The 17,327-nt window shown below is 41.8% G+C and overlaps 1 protein-coding gene across 1 annotated transcript in view; it reads left to right on the forward strand.

The window, feature by feature from the left end:
* The window catches only part of LOC106901444 (putative Dol-P-Glc:Glc(2)Man(9)GlcNAc(2)-PP-Dol alpha-1,2-glucosyltransferase), a 25,199-nt gene extending 9,468 nt beyond the window's left edge, over positions 1-15,731 (forward strand). The window contains exon 3 of the mRNA XM_014964211.1: positions 15,456-15,731. Within this exon, the coding sequence (XP_014819697.1) occupies positions 15,456-15,581 (126 nt within the window). The 3' untranslated portion in view covers positions 15,582-15,731. The remainder of the gene's footprint in view (positions 1-15,455) is intronic.
* The last annotated feature ends 1,596 nt before the right edge of the window (positions 15,732-17,327 follow it).

Here is a 17,327-nt window from a genome sequence, read left to right on the forward strand (position 1 = left end):
GGGTTTTTGGGGGGTGTTTGGGGCACGTTTGGGGCACAGCTGCATTTAGCAGCGCACTGTGGCTTGCTGAAGTACGCGGTGATACGGGAGAGCTGTTTGTCAGACATGAGTGGGAACGTCTTCTCCGGCTGGAAGGAGAAGCTGTCTGTTGCTGGAGCTGGCCTGAGCACTGTGAGAATGATCTTAACTTGGGAGTTAATTGGTTTATTGAAAGATGTTTTGGTACTTGGCTGTGGATCTGTAAATAAAAACTGTTGTTCCTGTGTTGACGAAATGTTGTGAGCTTACTTGAATTGCAGCTGTGTGTCAGTAATAGGGGAGGGGTTGCTTTCATTTTTGAATTGTTAGTTGCCCAGATACTCCAGTGTTTTCACAAAGCAAAAATTGTCGTATCTTAAAAAAGAAACACTTCTAAAACAATGTCTTCCCATGTACTTTATATCCTGGTTTTAAGTAGATGTAAATTAATATCCCATGCATTTGATTCAAATTGGTATGAACTCGTATTAATAGTAGCACTGTACAGGTCTTCAAAGATATAATTGCAAGAGTTCGTGTCCTTAGCTACCTTCAGATCTTGTCTAATGAGATTAGATTTCCACATTTTCATATGAACCCTCCTGAAAGCATTGTCATAGAAATAATCTTGTGAGTATACAGTGCAAAATGAATGGGATATGGTGATTATTGCTGAAAAAAGTCTTATTTTTAGGGCACCACTTCAGACCTGCAGGTTTAATACACGTGAATCATGCTGCACTTTCCTGCATTCCCATCAAATCTCAAACCAAGCATTTCCTGGCTGAATTGAAATTTAAATGACAAACTTCAAAAGAACAAAGGAGAGGCAGCCAGGAATATCACCTGTTTCCGAGATAGTGCTTCACCCTCAGGGTCAGCACTGAGCAAATGCCACAACATCACCAGCACATCGTAACTACAGTCCTGGCAGAGAGCAGCGTGGGTGGTTTATACCTGGTGTTTTCTTCATTGCATACAGGATTCCTTACTCACTGCTCCATGCACTCCTGTGCCACTGTAGAACTATATACTTTTTAGTACCGAGAGGATTATTTTGCATTAGTAGTCCATTGAGATAGTTGTGAAGGTGGGAATTCATCTGCCAGACATCTCGTCAAAACTACCTTCTAGTGCGATCAACTTTCTAGAGCACAGCCTGTTGGGGCAGGGGAAGCCTCACATCCAAGATCTAGGCCAGAATGACACGTGTTTCAGCTGATTTTCTTGGCAGCCACTCTGCTAGCTAAATTTGAAAAGTTTCAGCCCAATGCAACATGTTAACTTGCTTTGAAGCCTCAAGAAGCTTTGTGGAATAACCTTCCCTGCCGAGGTCCTGTCCTCCAGGAAAAGAACAAGGAACATGTCAAAGGAAAAGGAATTTGCAGACTATAGTAGAGGGTTTTATGTATACTTGCTAAAAAACGTACCAGTGCACAGTAGCTTCAATAACAGTGAGTTTTGTTCCGTTAATTATTACTAAGAGGGAATTTTCTACATTCCTTTCTGAAACAGGGAATGATAGTTTGCTTAAAACCAAAAAGAAATTAAGTGCTTTTGCTTTGCTTAAGAATTAAGAAGAAAATATATTGGGGATTTTAGAGCCATCTGTTGTCTGAGAGGAGCTTTAAGTTTGCCTTCAAGTAATACTAATAATTTCCCTCCGCCCTCCTTTACTACGTATAAAATCAGAGAATCACATGGGGTTGGAAGGGACCTCTGGAGATCATCTAGTCCAAACCCCCTGCCAAAGCAGGTCCACCTAGAGCAGGTTGCACAGGAATGTGTCCAGGTGGGTTTTGAATGTCTTTAGAGAAGGAGACTCCACCACCTCCCTGGGCAGCCTGTTCCAGTGCTCTGCCACCCTCAAAGTAAAGAAGTTCCTCCTCACGTTTAGGTGGAACTTCTTATATTCAAGTTTGTGCCCATTTCCTCTTGCCCTATCCCTGGGCACCAGGGGAAAAAAGACTGGCCCCTTCCTCTTGACACCCACCCTTTAAGTATTTATAAGCATTGATCAGATCTCTCCTCAGTCTTCTTTTCTCCAGACTAAAAAGACCCAAGTCCCTCAGCCTCTCCTCATCAGAGAGATGCTCCAGGCCCCTAATCATATACACTGCTTAAATTTTGGAGGGGGTGGAGGAGGAAGCAGCGTTACACTGGCCTGATCCAGCTCTTTGCCTGACAAAACTTTTATCTGGGAACTTGCACTGAGAAGGGAATTATTTTCCAGATTATGTAAGTGAATCCTGTAGAATTTAATATTTTGTAGCTGAAATGGAGCACATCTTCTGAAAATGCACTCTTATTTAAAGCCATCAAGTAGTGATGAATTTGCCATGTCCTTTGGCAAGCTTTTCCAGAGATTAATTACTTGTACTCTTAGGAAACTTTTTTCTCTGGTTACTAGCTTTATTCTACATTTGTGCAAAGACCTTTCTCCCCATTTTCTTCTACCTGCGTGGTACATTCTGCCTTCTACCTGCGTGGGCACACACCATTTACATTGGTGTGTGCAGATCACAAGCCAATAATCTTTTAACCTACTGACCTACAGAGATGTGAGAACTCATGCATTCCAGATTGTTTTTCTCCGGGTGTTTTTTGCAGCATGTAAAGGAGTATGATCACAAGAATTGAAGACTCTGCAACACTTTTGAGCTCTTCTTTTTTTTTCCATAGAGAAGTATCATCTACCCAGACATATAGACCTTGCTTCATTTAGCCAAAGCAAGCTCTGTGGCACCTTGCATGGCTACCCTTAGTTTGGAATCTGTGCTGGCTATCTTCTTGGTGAAATATCATTTTGTGACTTTTTAAAATCATGCTAATGGAAAAATCAGACCAAAATAAATTTTTTACCAGTTCCCATAATAACTGCTTTCATCTTTGTCCGTGAGAAGTGGCTAGATATACACATCAGTCGACGGGAATAACCAGGGAGAAGCAAGCAGAGTTAGGGCCTGTGAAGTTTCAGTTTGGCCAAGCAGTTTATGATTTGGCTGTTTCCCCTAGAGCTCCTTGAATTTAAATGCTTCTGGAGGTAAATTTGGTTGATTGACTACAGTCTTGGTTTGTAAAGCCAGGGCTAACTTGAGTAGCCTGCTGTTGTATTGAGAGGTTGGCTATGTCTGCCTTGATACATGATTCCTTTGTGGAGGTTGAGCACAAGCATTTTCCTTTTCTGTCTGGTTTGAAATAGAGGTGTTCAGACCATGAGAATGGGGTAGCTCTGGAAGGAGAACCTCTCTCCTTTTCCTCATGTTGACTAAAGCAAATTGCGGTTGCTTTGAAGGGATGCTAGCTACTCTCTAATCCATGGAGTCTGTCTGCTTGAGGACCTTACAGGGCTTTAAGCTTTGTTTTAATAAGCTATCAGATCAGCTAGCTTTGCCAGAAGCCTTTGATTTCCAAAAACAAATGAACTCCACAGCCACTAAAATCGGTGGGCACATTCCTCTTGCACTTTGAAATCCTAGCTTTATAATTAAAACTTCTTTGTGAATAAAGAGTCTGTCTGAAAAGTAAATGTCAGTCCTACTAGCAATTAAGGCTTCTATAAACCTTAGCATACAATTATGGCAAAGATCAGTTAATGTACGTTTGTGACTGAATCTGAGTCAAAGATGTTAAACACCTGCAAAGATTCTACCTTGCTATTTAAGTCGCACATAATAGAGTACATGATGCTCTTGAATTTTCTTGCCCGTCATTTTGTCAGAGCATAAGCAAACAAACAAGAAAAGCCTTTAAAGTCAGTTATAACATCTTGATCGTCTGCAGTTACTTGGCAAAAACCAACATGTCAAAATCAGCTCGTAGTCAACACCTTTCTTTTACTGAAGAGCTTTAAAAAATTTCTGGTAGTTTTTTTGCTCTGATGCATCTCATGATAAATGTTCTTCAGCCCTTTTTGTGTTTTCTTTAACAACATAAGATCCTCTTTCTTGGACTTGGCTTTATTGGCTCATAGATGAAAAATTGATTTGAGGGTTGTCTTCATCAAGTTAAAGAAGCGTATACGTTTATGTGAGTAGTACTTGGGCCAAATGGACCTATACCCTGCAGTCAAAATGCAGGAACAGTGCGTGTCGACAGAATACATTGAATATTTCGTTTTCTCATTAAACCTGGGATAAAGTAAGCAGGATGATTTGGAATCAGATTTAACATTTCATGTTACTCTGCAAGCGCATAGATATTGACAATTTCTTTGATGCTTTGAACATATGCTTCCAAGGAAGAGTTGAAGAAGGTAATTACAATCTGACTCTCTTTTCCATTACCCACACACTAAGTTAATTGAAATGGTAGTAAATACAGCTTGATGAGATGGATCTATTTTCATTTCAGTACTGCATTCTCCGCGGACACTATCGAGAGGATCTAAATCAACAGGAACTACAGACTAAAGAAATAATAATGCCCTCTTGAAACACTTCAGCTGCATGTTCTTCATCTTACAACCCTGAAAGAACAGGCATAAAGACCTTAAAGATTTTTGGACTCGGTATATAGAGTAGAATGCATAATGATAACAAATAAAACTTAAAGCAGTGACTATTTTTTTGCAAAGCTACCATTTGATATTTACAACAACGAAACAATACAGGGAAATACAAAGCTGAAAAGATTTTTTTGTAACAGATTTTCTGTTGCCAGCTTGTGTAAGGTAGGAAGCAGCTCCACACCAAATCTGAAAAGGTGGGATCTAGTTGTGCAGGTGCTCATCTGCATTTTAATGGTCCTAAATAGCTTCATACATCTGATTTTTTTCTTTGAACCTTCATTAAGACTTCTGTATTTTGATAACAAATACGAGAACAAAGCGAGGAGTGTGCGTGGTGGGTCCTATGGAGGAGAAGAAAGATGAAGGTAATACTGTGTGCCTTTGCAGGGAGCTTGGGACAGGATTATGGCCACCTTACTTCACCCTGGCCCCACAGCCTCCAGTTTCATCCCTCTCTAGGGTGGCTGAACTCATCCTTCCCACCATACAGTGTTCCTCTTGCTTGGCCATTCCTTCTTTGGTCCCACCCTCTCTTCTTCACACAAGCTCATGCCCCAAACTATCCACAGCTGTAACTGCCTTTGTCCTGGCAGCACCTGGCGAGATGAGACTGTGCCTTTGCTGCTGAAAGCAAGACTCTGCATGCTGCTGAAAAGCAAAACTCAGAGCTCATTCAGTCAAGGATTTCAAGAAATCTAAATGTAGGGTGTACTTATCATCAGCTTGGTGGGATGGCACCAAAAAGGCTCACCTGGGAAAAGAAAGGAAGAAATAGTGTGTGATAATTCTACCCTGGTTGTTCAGAAGCAAAAATTGCCAAGGGGAGGTTCGCTTGTCTTGATTTTCATACCCGTAGTAGGGCCTCTCCAGATGATTGATCCATTTTAGCTAGGATGAGCTAGCAGCCCTTTTGCCTTGTCCTGGAGATAACGGTTACAAAGTGACTCAGCTCAGCAGATTCTATTGCTCCATCCTCAAGGAGCATTACAGCCCTAAAATGACACATCAGTCATCAGCCCAGCCTAGCTCCCTTGACTGAAATGTTGCAGGATCCACACTGCTCAACCTGGAAACAGGTGGTTCTTTAGCAACCCAACAGCCAAAGGTGTCTTTTTGATGTTTTCAGAACTCATAAACAATTTGTCTCTTATTTGAGCTGATATAAATTGTGTCACCTATGGAAGATATTTTCAAAGGCATAAATGCAGACTTGCCAATCACTGACACTTAGGTATTACGATTCAAGTTCCAAAAGCCCTAAGATTTAAACTCAAAGGAAGGAACAATGTCTGTCATGCTTTCTTAATTTCTTGTAATCTGAGGTACGCTAAATGTAGTTTTCTTAGAAGTGAAATGGATATGGATAACTGGAGTATCCCAGTTGACCTCGTAACACTCACTCTGTTCCATTCCTCTTGTTATGTAGTTTCCCCTTGAAGGTAGCGGAGACTAAATGAGATGATGCACAAAATGGTATTTCTTTACTAGATATGTTGCTACAGAAAGAAATCAACTTTTCACTGCTTTCCATGTACATGTGTCCCTGTAAAAGATTAAAAGACCTTACACTGGTTTCTGTTGTTGAGATAGGTTCTTTGGTGGCCCATTACAGCTTGATGTCCTTCCAAATGGAAGGACATTAATGGTCAAGTGTCACTTGTGAATGACTTTTTCCTTTCATTTGCAATTACTTTCTTCTTTTTGTATTTCATCTGTGATATGTGGCAAATTAGTCTCAGTGGCTTTCCTCTTACTGGATAAGGATATTTTTTCAATTTTGTATGTGTTGCCTTTATTTTTTTTCCTGCATCTTATGACAAAAAAAGATTTTTAGAAAGAGAACATAAGACTTAATTATGTAGAACCAGCCTTGTTCTCTCATTCTATATTTTATTTAATTTACAAGACTTAAAAATGGCTTCAGATAAATACATTTCCAATACACATAACCCAGCAAAGAATTATAACCAGTGTTTTTGAAGGAAATGTGTTGAATAGTCTCCTTTCTTTATAGGTTTTTTTAAAAAATACAGGTATTCATGGAAGGAAAAACACTGAACTGAAGATTAATCTTTTATCATTAATAATAAAGAGACTTTGCTTTAAAATAGAGTTGTAAAAATTAACCTTTACATTTTGGCTCCACTCACAAAGCACAGATTGGTATTATTCCCCTCTTGGACAGCGAGAGTCAGTACCCTCTAATTCCTTCTGCTTCTATTAACCCTCCCCTTTATTGTTAAATTTAAATAAATCATTTGCAAATAAAACATAAATAAAAATAACTGATCTAGACAACGAAAAACCCAAAGTGGGTAAACAAAGAGGAGAAGCCAGGGTACTAACTATTTATCAACAGCAATCTTGTAAGTTTTCAATTTTTTTAGGGCATGGTTGCTTCTGTCTGAAGTGGTCCTTCACAACAGTGGTGCTGTGATGGTGCTCAAGAAGTCAAGGTGTCCATTGCAATACTTTCTGTATTTCCTGATGACCTGAGCTCCTGTGAGCTGAGCCGGGACTTCAGTTTTTCTGGTCATATGCCCAATTTGCTCTCCCCTCAGCCCAATTCAGGGAAATGACCCATTTGGCTTTTTCAGAGTAGCTTCTGATCTGATCTGGCGTACTGTGCCATCGCAGCTAAGCACTGGTCAATAACACAGTCTGCTACTGGAACTGGGGCAAAACCAGCACCTGGGTGGTGGTGGAGTCTGATACATCACTCTGGGGCTGATATCAGGGCTCTACAGCAAACCCTTGGAAAGGTTCAGGCAAGCTGTTGGTCACATTTATAGGTGAATGAAGCTACTGAAAAGGAGCAGCCTCTGTTGGGAATTCCAAATTTATCAGAAACAAAGCTGTCATGTGTTTTTTTAACAGAAAAATATGGTTATTCTGGATTGTTATTCCTAGTTTTCAGAAAAAACACTGATAGAAAGTACTCTAGTAAATGAAGAGTTTCAAGAATGAAATCTGTATTTACTAGCGTGGCACACCCGTTGTAGTGATGGCAGACAGTAAATCATGATTTCACTGTTAGGAGGTGAAGTACTAAAAGTAATGAATGAGCACCCAGGCTATCCAGGCTTGTTAAAAGAACAGCTATAAAAAAGGTAGAGGAAAAGGTACAACGCCTAATGAACATTGCTAAGAGGTCAGCACCTCCAAGGCTTGGATGTAGACTTACTGAAATGATGGCAAAAATGGTCGACAAAAATTCTTATTAAAATTGTAATGAAGTCAAATATAAAATGTGCTATTTAAATACCCATGTGAATGAAAGTCCTTCCAACGGGAGACAGTGCATATGTATAATAAGGCAAAAGATGAGCAAAAAAGGCTGTCATAGGTAGTAAAGTTGCTCTTTGCACCTTTAATGCTGCTATAGAACGTGAGAGCATCACAGAAATGGATGACGCCTTCAGTATTCTGCGGTCGAGCAAGGAGCAGAAGATCTGAGCTCCAAACCACACCAGCCTATGCAGCAGTCAGGACTATGTAGCAGCAATTAAAAAGACTAGGGGGAATAAATCAGTAGCTGGAAATCATTAGACCCTGAATATTTACAAGAAAATGAGATGTGCTTAGAGACAGACTGACTTTTGTTAGTATCTGGGCATGTTTAGTTTGGAGGAGGCTGAGGGGGGTTGTCATTGCCCTCTACAACTACCTGAAAGGAGGTTGTAGAGAGGTGGGTGTTGGCCTCTTCTCCCAAGGGAATAATGACAGGACCAGAGGAAATGGTCTGAAGTTGTGGCAGGGGAGGTTTAGATTAGATATTGGGAAGAATTACTTTACTGAGAGGGTGGTCAGGCACTGGAACAGGGAGGTGGTGGAATCACCATCCCTGGAGGTATTTAAGAAACGTGTAGACATGACATTTCAGGGCATGCTCTAGTGCCCGGGATTGTTGGTTTGTGTCTGTATGTGGGTGGGTGTGGTGTGTTTTTGTGGGTTTTGGGTTTTTTTGGTTTTTTTTGTTTTGTTTTGGTTTGGTTTTTTTTGTTTTTTTTTAGTTGGACTTGATGATCCCAAAGGTCCCTTCCAGCCATGAATATTCTGTGTTTTTGTGATTCTATACATAGAAGCGGGAGATACAAAAGAAGAAACTTGAGCCTGGCAGTGCTGTGGTTTGAACCAGATGTTGTTGGACCTGCTGGTGGCAGCCCAAGAGGAGAAACATGTCCTTCTCCTCCTCTTCTCTCACATTTGTTACCCAACCTTTCCCTGCTAAAAACTCATTATGATTATAAGCTCAGGCACAGATTTCTTACACTGATCACCTAAGAATGCTGTAATAATAGCTGCTGAGCTGCTGCCCTCGGAGCATGCTGGCTGCCTGCAGATGAAAGCACAGAGCTACTCTATGGGGTTTGGGAGCTACCCCTGTAAGCTGCACCGCTCACCTCACAAGTCAAGTTATAGACGAGAAATTTAAAGGTTTTTGGAAGGGAATAATGTTCATGCGGGAGCCCAGATGAATGAGCAGACAGAGCACATCTCTGAATTTTCCTAGGAATGTCATCTTTCCCCAGTTGAAAGTCTGGCTTATGTAGATTAGATTTGGAAAAAAACTAGATAGGATTCCCAGGTGCTTTACATCTGCCTTGGGAAAACAGCTGTAAACCAGCTGGAGACCTCCATAGGATGCACAAATCAACCCCACAGCGCACGGGCAGTCAGTCGGGAGCACCCCAGCCACCCTGGGTTTGTAGCTCTGCACGGCGTGGAGAGGTGGCAATTGCTGCGACAAGGTGGCGGGGAGAGGTGGAGGTAGCTCTGCTTGTGCTGATGGGGGCTGTGAGGTGCGAACGTGTGTTTCTGCTTGGAAAGGCAGCCTGGAGAGGTGGCAATTGCTGCGACAAGGTGGCGGGGAGAGGTGGAGGTAGCTCTGCTTGTGCTGATGGGGGCTGTGGCCAAGGGCCGGAGGCAGCAGGCGGGTGGGAGTGAGGAATTCCAGTGCAGGGCAGTAACAGGGGTGGTGTTCCTATGGCAGCAGTGTGACCCACAGTGAGAAAATTCATGTGTAAGTGAAGATTTTATTTAGCCCAGTGTACAACCACTGGTGAAGGAGAGGATTGTCTTCTAATTGTTATTTTAATGGCCATACGGGGATAATATAAATCTGATGTCCAGTCAAAGTGAATACAAGAAACTCACAAAAGTGTACAATGCAGTGTTAGCAAATGTAAAGTTTTCCTTTTCTGTGATTATCTGGGGCAATTTTCCTTCACGGAAACTTAAAATAATTGCTGACAATTTAGAACCTGAGAGCAGATAGGTGACCTGCTGATGAAAGCCACAGCTCTGAGAGCTCCTGATTCAAACAATGACATTTTTTGTTCTTCACCTCACCTATTACTGTACAACATGGATAATAAGGAAAAAGTGGAGACCTTAGCACTGACTCTGCCATTTCAGTTTTTCAGTTCACTGCAAATAGGGCTGTGCTGCTCTTAAATACCCAGCATTTCTACAGTGTATTACTATTAGAAACTTACTGCATTTTATTATAGCATTTCTCTAACACAATCCTGCCTCAAAAAGTAATCATTTTCTGTCTGAGTGAAAATAAAATGCTGGTATGCTTGGAATTAGGTATTGCCTAAGCGGAACATCTTGAAAGATGTTCCTTTATAAAGCTGTTGCTTGTTTCTTCTTTTTTTCCCCTCTCCTGGAGAGTATGAGATTTTCATTACAAGTGGCACATGTTGTAATAAGTCATATCTGCTCTACAAGTATCTATGCTAACCATAAACATGACCCAAGGCACATTAGTCAGCCAGAAAGAGCTTGTCAAATAAAGCCTGTCTGCAGGAGGACAGAAGATGCTTATTGGAATTCAGTGAGTGTCAGGGGTGGTCGCTGCTGCCGCTGCCACTGCTCCTCCGAAGGCATGTTAATTAAACAAGATGCAAAGAAAATAAGTCTGTCATGTCCTTGTGGTCAGAATCCAGGGAGAGATAACAGGCGATGACTTCACTGGTTTCCAAAAGCTTTGCTTTGTTTTTGTTTTTAAATAAATAGTTTAATAGATACCAGGTTCTTTGAAATTAATCTTAAAGGGTAATTTAACTTTCTCCTTGTGTTTAGTTCCTCCTTTGATACATTAGACGTATCAATGAATCAGAAGCTGTTCTGAGTATATCCGTCACAAATAATTGTGACTACGTAGCTCAGGGAGAAAGAGCTTTCTGATCCCATGGGATTTAAAACAAAAGAGTATAGTCTTGTTCAAACCGTGGAGCTTTGATTAGAATCTCTAATAGCAGTTAGTTGAAGGCATGCACATTTTTCATAGCTAAAATCACTCAGATTTTGATCCACCTGACCAGAGACAAATTACTGTAACTGAAGCTGATGATGATACACTTAGTGATCAATGAAGTCCTAGAGTTTTCACTGTTAGTGTTATGAACATCCATCAGAATCAGTTTGCTGAAGGCTCGCCTGTAAGGATTTACAGGACATTGCTGTATCTGGCTCAAACTGTATCTAATTCTAATTTACCTATTTTATCGCAAGTTCTTATGCGACCCTTAAATCTAGAACCAATCATAGTGCAAAGAGAAGCTCTATGTTCTATAATTAAAAAATAATTGTATTTTCATTTTTATTTCTCTTTCAAAACTGTAACTTCTCTTTACTATAATGTGTACCAAAACTTTGCCGAAATATTCTTTTTCAACAGATCACACCTTCCCCAAAATAATAAAGAATCTGCCTATAGCACCAGGATCCCAAAGGAAGACTTGGGTAGCTCTCAAAATTGTATTCCTAATAAAAAACAGCAGACTTGCAAGAACTACGAATTCACGTATAAACGCTGCCTAGTAACCAGGAGCCTATATATACGCACTAGATAAGCCTAACCTGGTTAGAAGATTGCAAAGTTATCAATGACTCTGGTACGTCTACAAATTGATTCACTATTTTAGTAACAAAGCCTGTAATTTACTTTGGGGGAGGAGAGATAAATAGTCTTTGTGTGGGAGATTAAAATTATAGTAAGTAGCACTTTGGATCTTCTATTTTAATCATCCACAAAACAGTGAAAACAGTGCCCTGTATTGTAACGTGTCATCCTCTCTACAACACTTAAAAGCCACATTCCCAGAGCTATTTTTAAAAGCATGAAGTGGAGGAAAATAGAATCAGGTTTGACGAGAATGCGTGAGTAAAGTGGGGAGCTGTATCAGAGAGGCATGACTTTATATCTTTGTTTCCAAATCTTTGCAATAAAGGTGGAGAGAGGAGTTTGCTTTCCATTTTACTATTGTTGCTGATGAGCTTGTACCTGCTGAGCATCCTAGTTTCCCCTCAAGGTGCAGAAGGTGCAACCCATCACCCATCTACTGGGGTTCCTCACCCAGGATGTATCTCCTGTGAGGGCCTGACTGGGATGGAGAAGGCACACCATCTTCTCCGTGGGCCATGGGGAGGACATGCAAAAAGGCTGTGCTGGGGCTGGCCTTTATCCCACTGCTCTGAGGGCCACATTGGCTTTGCCCCATGGGGATGAGGGAGCGATGTGGGGCTTTCCTGGAGCAGGGCTGCTGGATGAAAGAGGGAGAATAGAGAAGGCGTGTTTTTAAATTACCTCCACTTGCCAGCCTGCCCGTTGTCCGTAGTTCTTGCCAAAGTGAGCTTTAAATAGCGTCAGACAGCTTATACAGACTAAAGAAATAAGTCTGAGTTGATGTTGGCACTTGAGCTGCTTCATTACTAAAGGCTGCTTCGTGTTCTCCGCTGGCTGAGATGGGAATAACGCAGCCATGACCCCGGGCACTGGCTTGGAAATATGATGATAGACAGTAAACTGACAGGAGAAATGGGTCAGGAAGAACATCTACTTGCATAGATACCCTTCATTTGGGGAAAATGAGTCAATATCTTGTGTAAGTCTACAGCGCAGTTAGGAGGGTCTCATGCTCTCTGTCTTCAGGGTCCCAAACTGAGGAAGGAGATGGGAAGCTGGTCTTGGTGGGCTCTGATATGGTCACTGGGGACAGAGCGATCCCTCCTCGGGGGAGTTCAGGACACTCGGGTCAGTGAGTGTGTTTCTGGATTATTATAAAGTTTAAAAGTCTTTTTTACTGTAAGAGTTGGAGGAAAGAAGAGAGAGATACCCCAAAGGGCAACCTGCATTTGGGCACGACGATCTCTCTCCTGCAAACCTAAGAAATCAGATCAGCTTTGGCCAGGGATGTAGCTAGCCTTGTTTAAGTAAACTACAGCAAATTCTGGATTTTTGAAAATGTGTTCAGATATATGTATGTTATTTCTAAGACCGTCTGTCTGGGTCATCGTGAACGTCTGGCTGCCTTCATTCTTGTAGTGGTACGTGTCGCCTGATTTTGATGCTCAACTGAATGTTCTGGATGAGATACCTACTGGCTAAAAGCCACTCCTCCTGCTTTTGGTTTGCTCTAGTTGAGCCTGTGGTTGCAAATCTAAAATAAGCACTCTGAGAACAGCTTTTCCTTGATCTGTAGTGAAGTGCATCTCTTCCAGTTAGAGTCAAAGGCTACATGTCATCCTGTAAAACACAAACAAATTGAAGGGTGGCATCAGATTTCTAAGTAATACAGGGAAAGGAAGGCTGAATACACCAACAGGCTGTTTGTTATTATTAGAGTGGATCTTCTGTTAAGAAGACCGGGGAAACAAACATTCCTGCTGATGTGGGTGCTTGGTGGTGTTTATGCCCATGCAACAGCAGCAGGATTGTAGAGTTACCTGTTTACAAATCACAACTTCTAACATGGGTTTAATCACTCAACTCAAGACTGTCATAACAGAGACAAACTATTTATGCCTTTGTGTTTGACAGAAACGTGTGCTCCTGCCATTCCTTGATATTCCCTCCCTACTTGCTCAGCATTTCCTCCAAAGAGCTGCATTTCCATGCAGATGATCAGGGGGATGGAGCACCTCCCCTATGAGGACAGGCTGAGGGAGCTGGGGTTGTTCAGCCTGGAGAAGAGAAGGCTCCGGGGAGACCTTATAGTGGCCTTCCAGTACCTGAAGGGAGCTACAGGAGAGCTGGAGAGGGACTCTTTGCCAGGAAGTGTAGTGACAGGACAAGGGGTAATGGTTTTAAATTGGAAGAAGGGGGATTTAGATTAGATACCCGAAAGAAATTCTTTCCTGTGAGGGTGGTGAGACACTGGAACAGGTTGCCCAGAGGAGTTGGGACTGCTCCATCCCTGGAGGTGTTCAAGGCCAGGCTGGATGGGGCTTTGAGCAACCTGGTCTGGTGGGAGGTGTCCCTGCCTATGGCGGGGGGGTTGGAACTCGATGATCTTTATGGTCCCTTCCAACCCAAACCATTCTATGATTCTATGAAACACTTTAAAGCAGATCACTTAGCGTTTGACTTGGTGACTCGGAGCTGGACATTCTGTCCTAAAAGGATGTCATTTGTCACATGGCAGCTCTCAGGTTTACCAGATCCTTCTAAAATTCAGTTTCTGAGCTGACTGCATTATTTTGGCATGGCAAATCTTGCAGAGCACACTGAGATGTCGCCCTCCCTTCCCTTTCCCTTGCAGTGATGATATTTCAGCCAGCTCACTTAACTCTTTCAAAACCCAGGTGTGCTACATTTTGCACATTTCCCTTCTGAGGAAGAAGGAGTGGCAGAGATAACCTGTGATGAACTGACCACAACCCCCATTCCCCATCCCCGTGGCACCACTCAGTCAGGAGGGAGAGACACGGGGAGTGAAGCTGAGCTTGAGAAGAAGGGACTGGTCAGGGGAAGGTGTTTTAAGATTTGGATTATACTTCTCATTATCCTACTCTGATTTTATTGGCAATAAATTAAACTGATTTCCCCAAGCTGAGTCTGTTTTGCCCGTGACAGTAATTGTTGAGTGCTCTCTCCCTGCCCTTATCTCAACCCAGGAGCCTTTTGTTCAGTTTTCTCTCCCCTGTCCAGCTGGACAGGGCAGTGATAGAGCTGCTTTGGTAGGCACCTGGTGTCCAGCCAGGGTCAACCCATCACACTGGAGCTATCACACCTTGTAATATGTGGAACTTCTCTGCAATTTAAGGAAAAGCAAGTGTGAAGTTTCAACAGTTTTCATTTTCTGAAAGAATGAAATACTTTGTCAAAAACTTTGTCTCAGTCCGTGACAAGACACTTCAAAGCTCCCTTTGTGTTTCTCTTGATGCCAGCTCCTGGTGAGAACAGTGTGATTTGTGCAAACACTTGTGGTGTGATGGCACTGATTCACCACAAATGATCTGGCAAGTTGGGGGAGCAGTGACATTGTCTTGGAGCTAAAATCATGGCATTCAGTCAAATTATTCATAAAGAAAAATAAAAAGAAAGCAAGCAAAGAAAAATTGCATGTGGAATGAAGCAAAAAGTAAGACGTCTGTATTTCTGGGCTTACCCTGTCTAGCAAGTATTATTTGTTTGTGACAGAATCCATGTTGAAGCTGAGGAGGTGAAAACGCCAGAAAATATATACTTTATGTGTCTAGGTCTGCACCATTCAGTGTCGTTCTGCTACGACAGACATGGTAATAGGCAATATATTTACATCTTCCGTGGCCCTGCTCCCAGCAAAACAAATGCCAACCTTTAAGTAATCAGAATATTTATACTATAGGTCCTTGGTAAGGATATAACAGGAGCTTTGTGTTTCAGTGGGCATTTGAGCTTTTGAGTGCAGAAGAATTTCTTTAAACATATTAAGTAAAAATATCTTTCTTACGCTTCAGCCCATTAGTTAGTTTTTTGTTTTCTTTTTTTGAATCATCTCTTCTAGATTAATTTATTTCACATTGGACAAAATGTGAGAAATGTTGCCAAGAAAAATATCTGTTAACGAAAGCAGTAATTTCATTACATTGAGAATCCCCTGCTTTCTCTGCTGTTTATTAATGCTTTTCTTTTCTAAACTTTGGCTTCTCCTAGAGTCATCATCAGTGTTTTGAGAAACTGTCCCACAGCAGAAGGACCCACCTGCCTGGGCTCAGCAGTCTCCCTCAAAAGCCACAGAAGCAACTTGTGGCCTTCAAATCTTATTGTTTCTGCAGGTAGGAAATGGGTTAGGATTATTAACAGTTACGCAGCTCTGGAAAAGCAACAGATGAAAAATCCTTCTTAAATAGACTAGCAAGCAAAGAAGAAAAATATCAACTTACAGGGATGGATATAGCCTGGCAAAGCCTTTTTCTGTGAGCAGGCACACTTTCAACTGGGATGCTACAAAGGACCCTTTAGTTTGAACTGTCAGAGTAATGGATCAAACAATCCAGCCAGAAGGAAGCAAGGAAACAGCAGGACACATGGAGGAGCGGATTTAGGCAGGAATGGAATTGTGAAGATGCATCAGTCAAATGTAGTAACTTAAAAAGGGATGGCCTAGTGAGGGAAATAGAGGTCGTCAGGCAGCACCACTGCAAAATCCTCCATAAGCCTCTGCGTTTCCTCGTGTCCTGGAAGTGAGGGCAGGCACTGCTTACTATATGGCGAGGGCAGAAGATCATGTTTTCTACCCTATTTTTATAATCTTGTGGTGACAAGCAGGGACTTTGAGTGTGTCACGGTCTCATGGGCACTCATGTCCCTGCCCACCCCACTGGAGCTTCCCCACAGCCTGCCTGTGGCCCAGGACCCCGCTTCACCCCAGCCCCTGCCCCAGCCATGCTGTCGGGTGCTGGTCTCCAGCCGTGTCACAGCCCTGCCTGAACAACAAAATGAGGGTTTTTTCCTGCTTTGCTGAATGAATTGCACAGCTCCCCTAGGCTTCGAGGGGGCCAAGATGTGGTCCGTGGCCTAGTTCCAGTCATCTACTGTGTGGTGTAGCAGGTGATCGATTTAGCTCAAAACTAATGAGTTTTTTGAGCATCTTGTTTCCATAATGCATCTTCATTTTTTTCAGAGATGTTCTCTTGAAACAGACACAGCCTCTAGCATTTATTAAATATGCTTTTCCAGTTAATCTTCAGTCCATAACATTTCCGATACTCTCAAAGATAATCCAATATATATTAGTTGTCTTTTTGGTATGACATGGTAAAGGAGTTTTGTAATCTCTCTTGTAACATACCCCAAAGGGGTATGTTTTTCACTGCTGATTGAAATGCTCCCTGAATGCCAGAAATGCACTCATCAGCATTTCAAGTGATGTATTTATCTGAAGTAGTTTCCTTCTGAAAATTTCATTTGATGAATAGAAAATGCAGCTTTCAAATCGCTGTAAATCAAGAGAAGAATTTTTGAAGAATGTTTATAAAAGCAAGATTGGGTCAGACATACTAGCCTTGGTTGCTAGTGGATGTTTTATTTTCTTGTGATGTTGCCACCTTGCAGCAGTCCATTCAAATCCAATATCAACTTATTACAGTTCACTACTCAGCAAAAGATACAGCTGTGTTGCTCGTGTTAAAAATATGGCCGTATAATTCAGCTGGCTTCAGCACACAGGAACCTACATCAAGATTACAAGAAGGCACAATCCTCTCAAAGCTTTTACCTCTAAATTGTCAGCAAGATGTATTTTCTTTTTTTTTGCCACTGGGAGCCAATTATTTGAACGAAGCTCAATCTCTCTCCCTCCCCGTGCTCTCAATGTTTTGCTTTCTCTCCCCCCTGCCATTGCTTTTGCTCTGCTACGTCTCAAAAAACAGCTTCCAGCATTCCTCACAGATTTTATTATCCTAAAAGGAGGGAAAATAAACATTTTATCTTATATATTTGATCTGTGCAGATAAATCTGTGAGCTTATTTGAAGTTTCCAGCAAAAGAAAAAATGCTTAGAATGGATAATGAGCAATTGAAGAC

The sequence above is a fragment of the Calidris pugnax genome, unplaced genomic scaffold (genome assembly GCF_001431845.1).
Source record: "Calidris pugnax isolate Ruff unplaced genomic scaffold, ASM143184v1 scaffold44, whole genome shotgun sequence".
Lineage (NCBI taxonomy): Eukaryota > Metazoa > Chordata > Aves > Charadriiformes > Scolopacidae > Calidris > Calidris pugnax.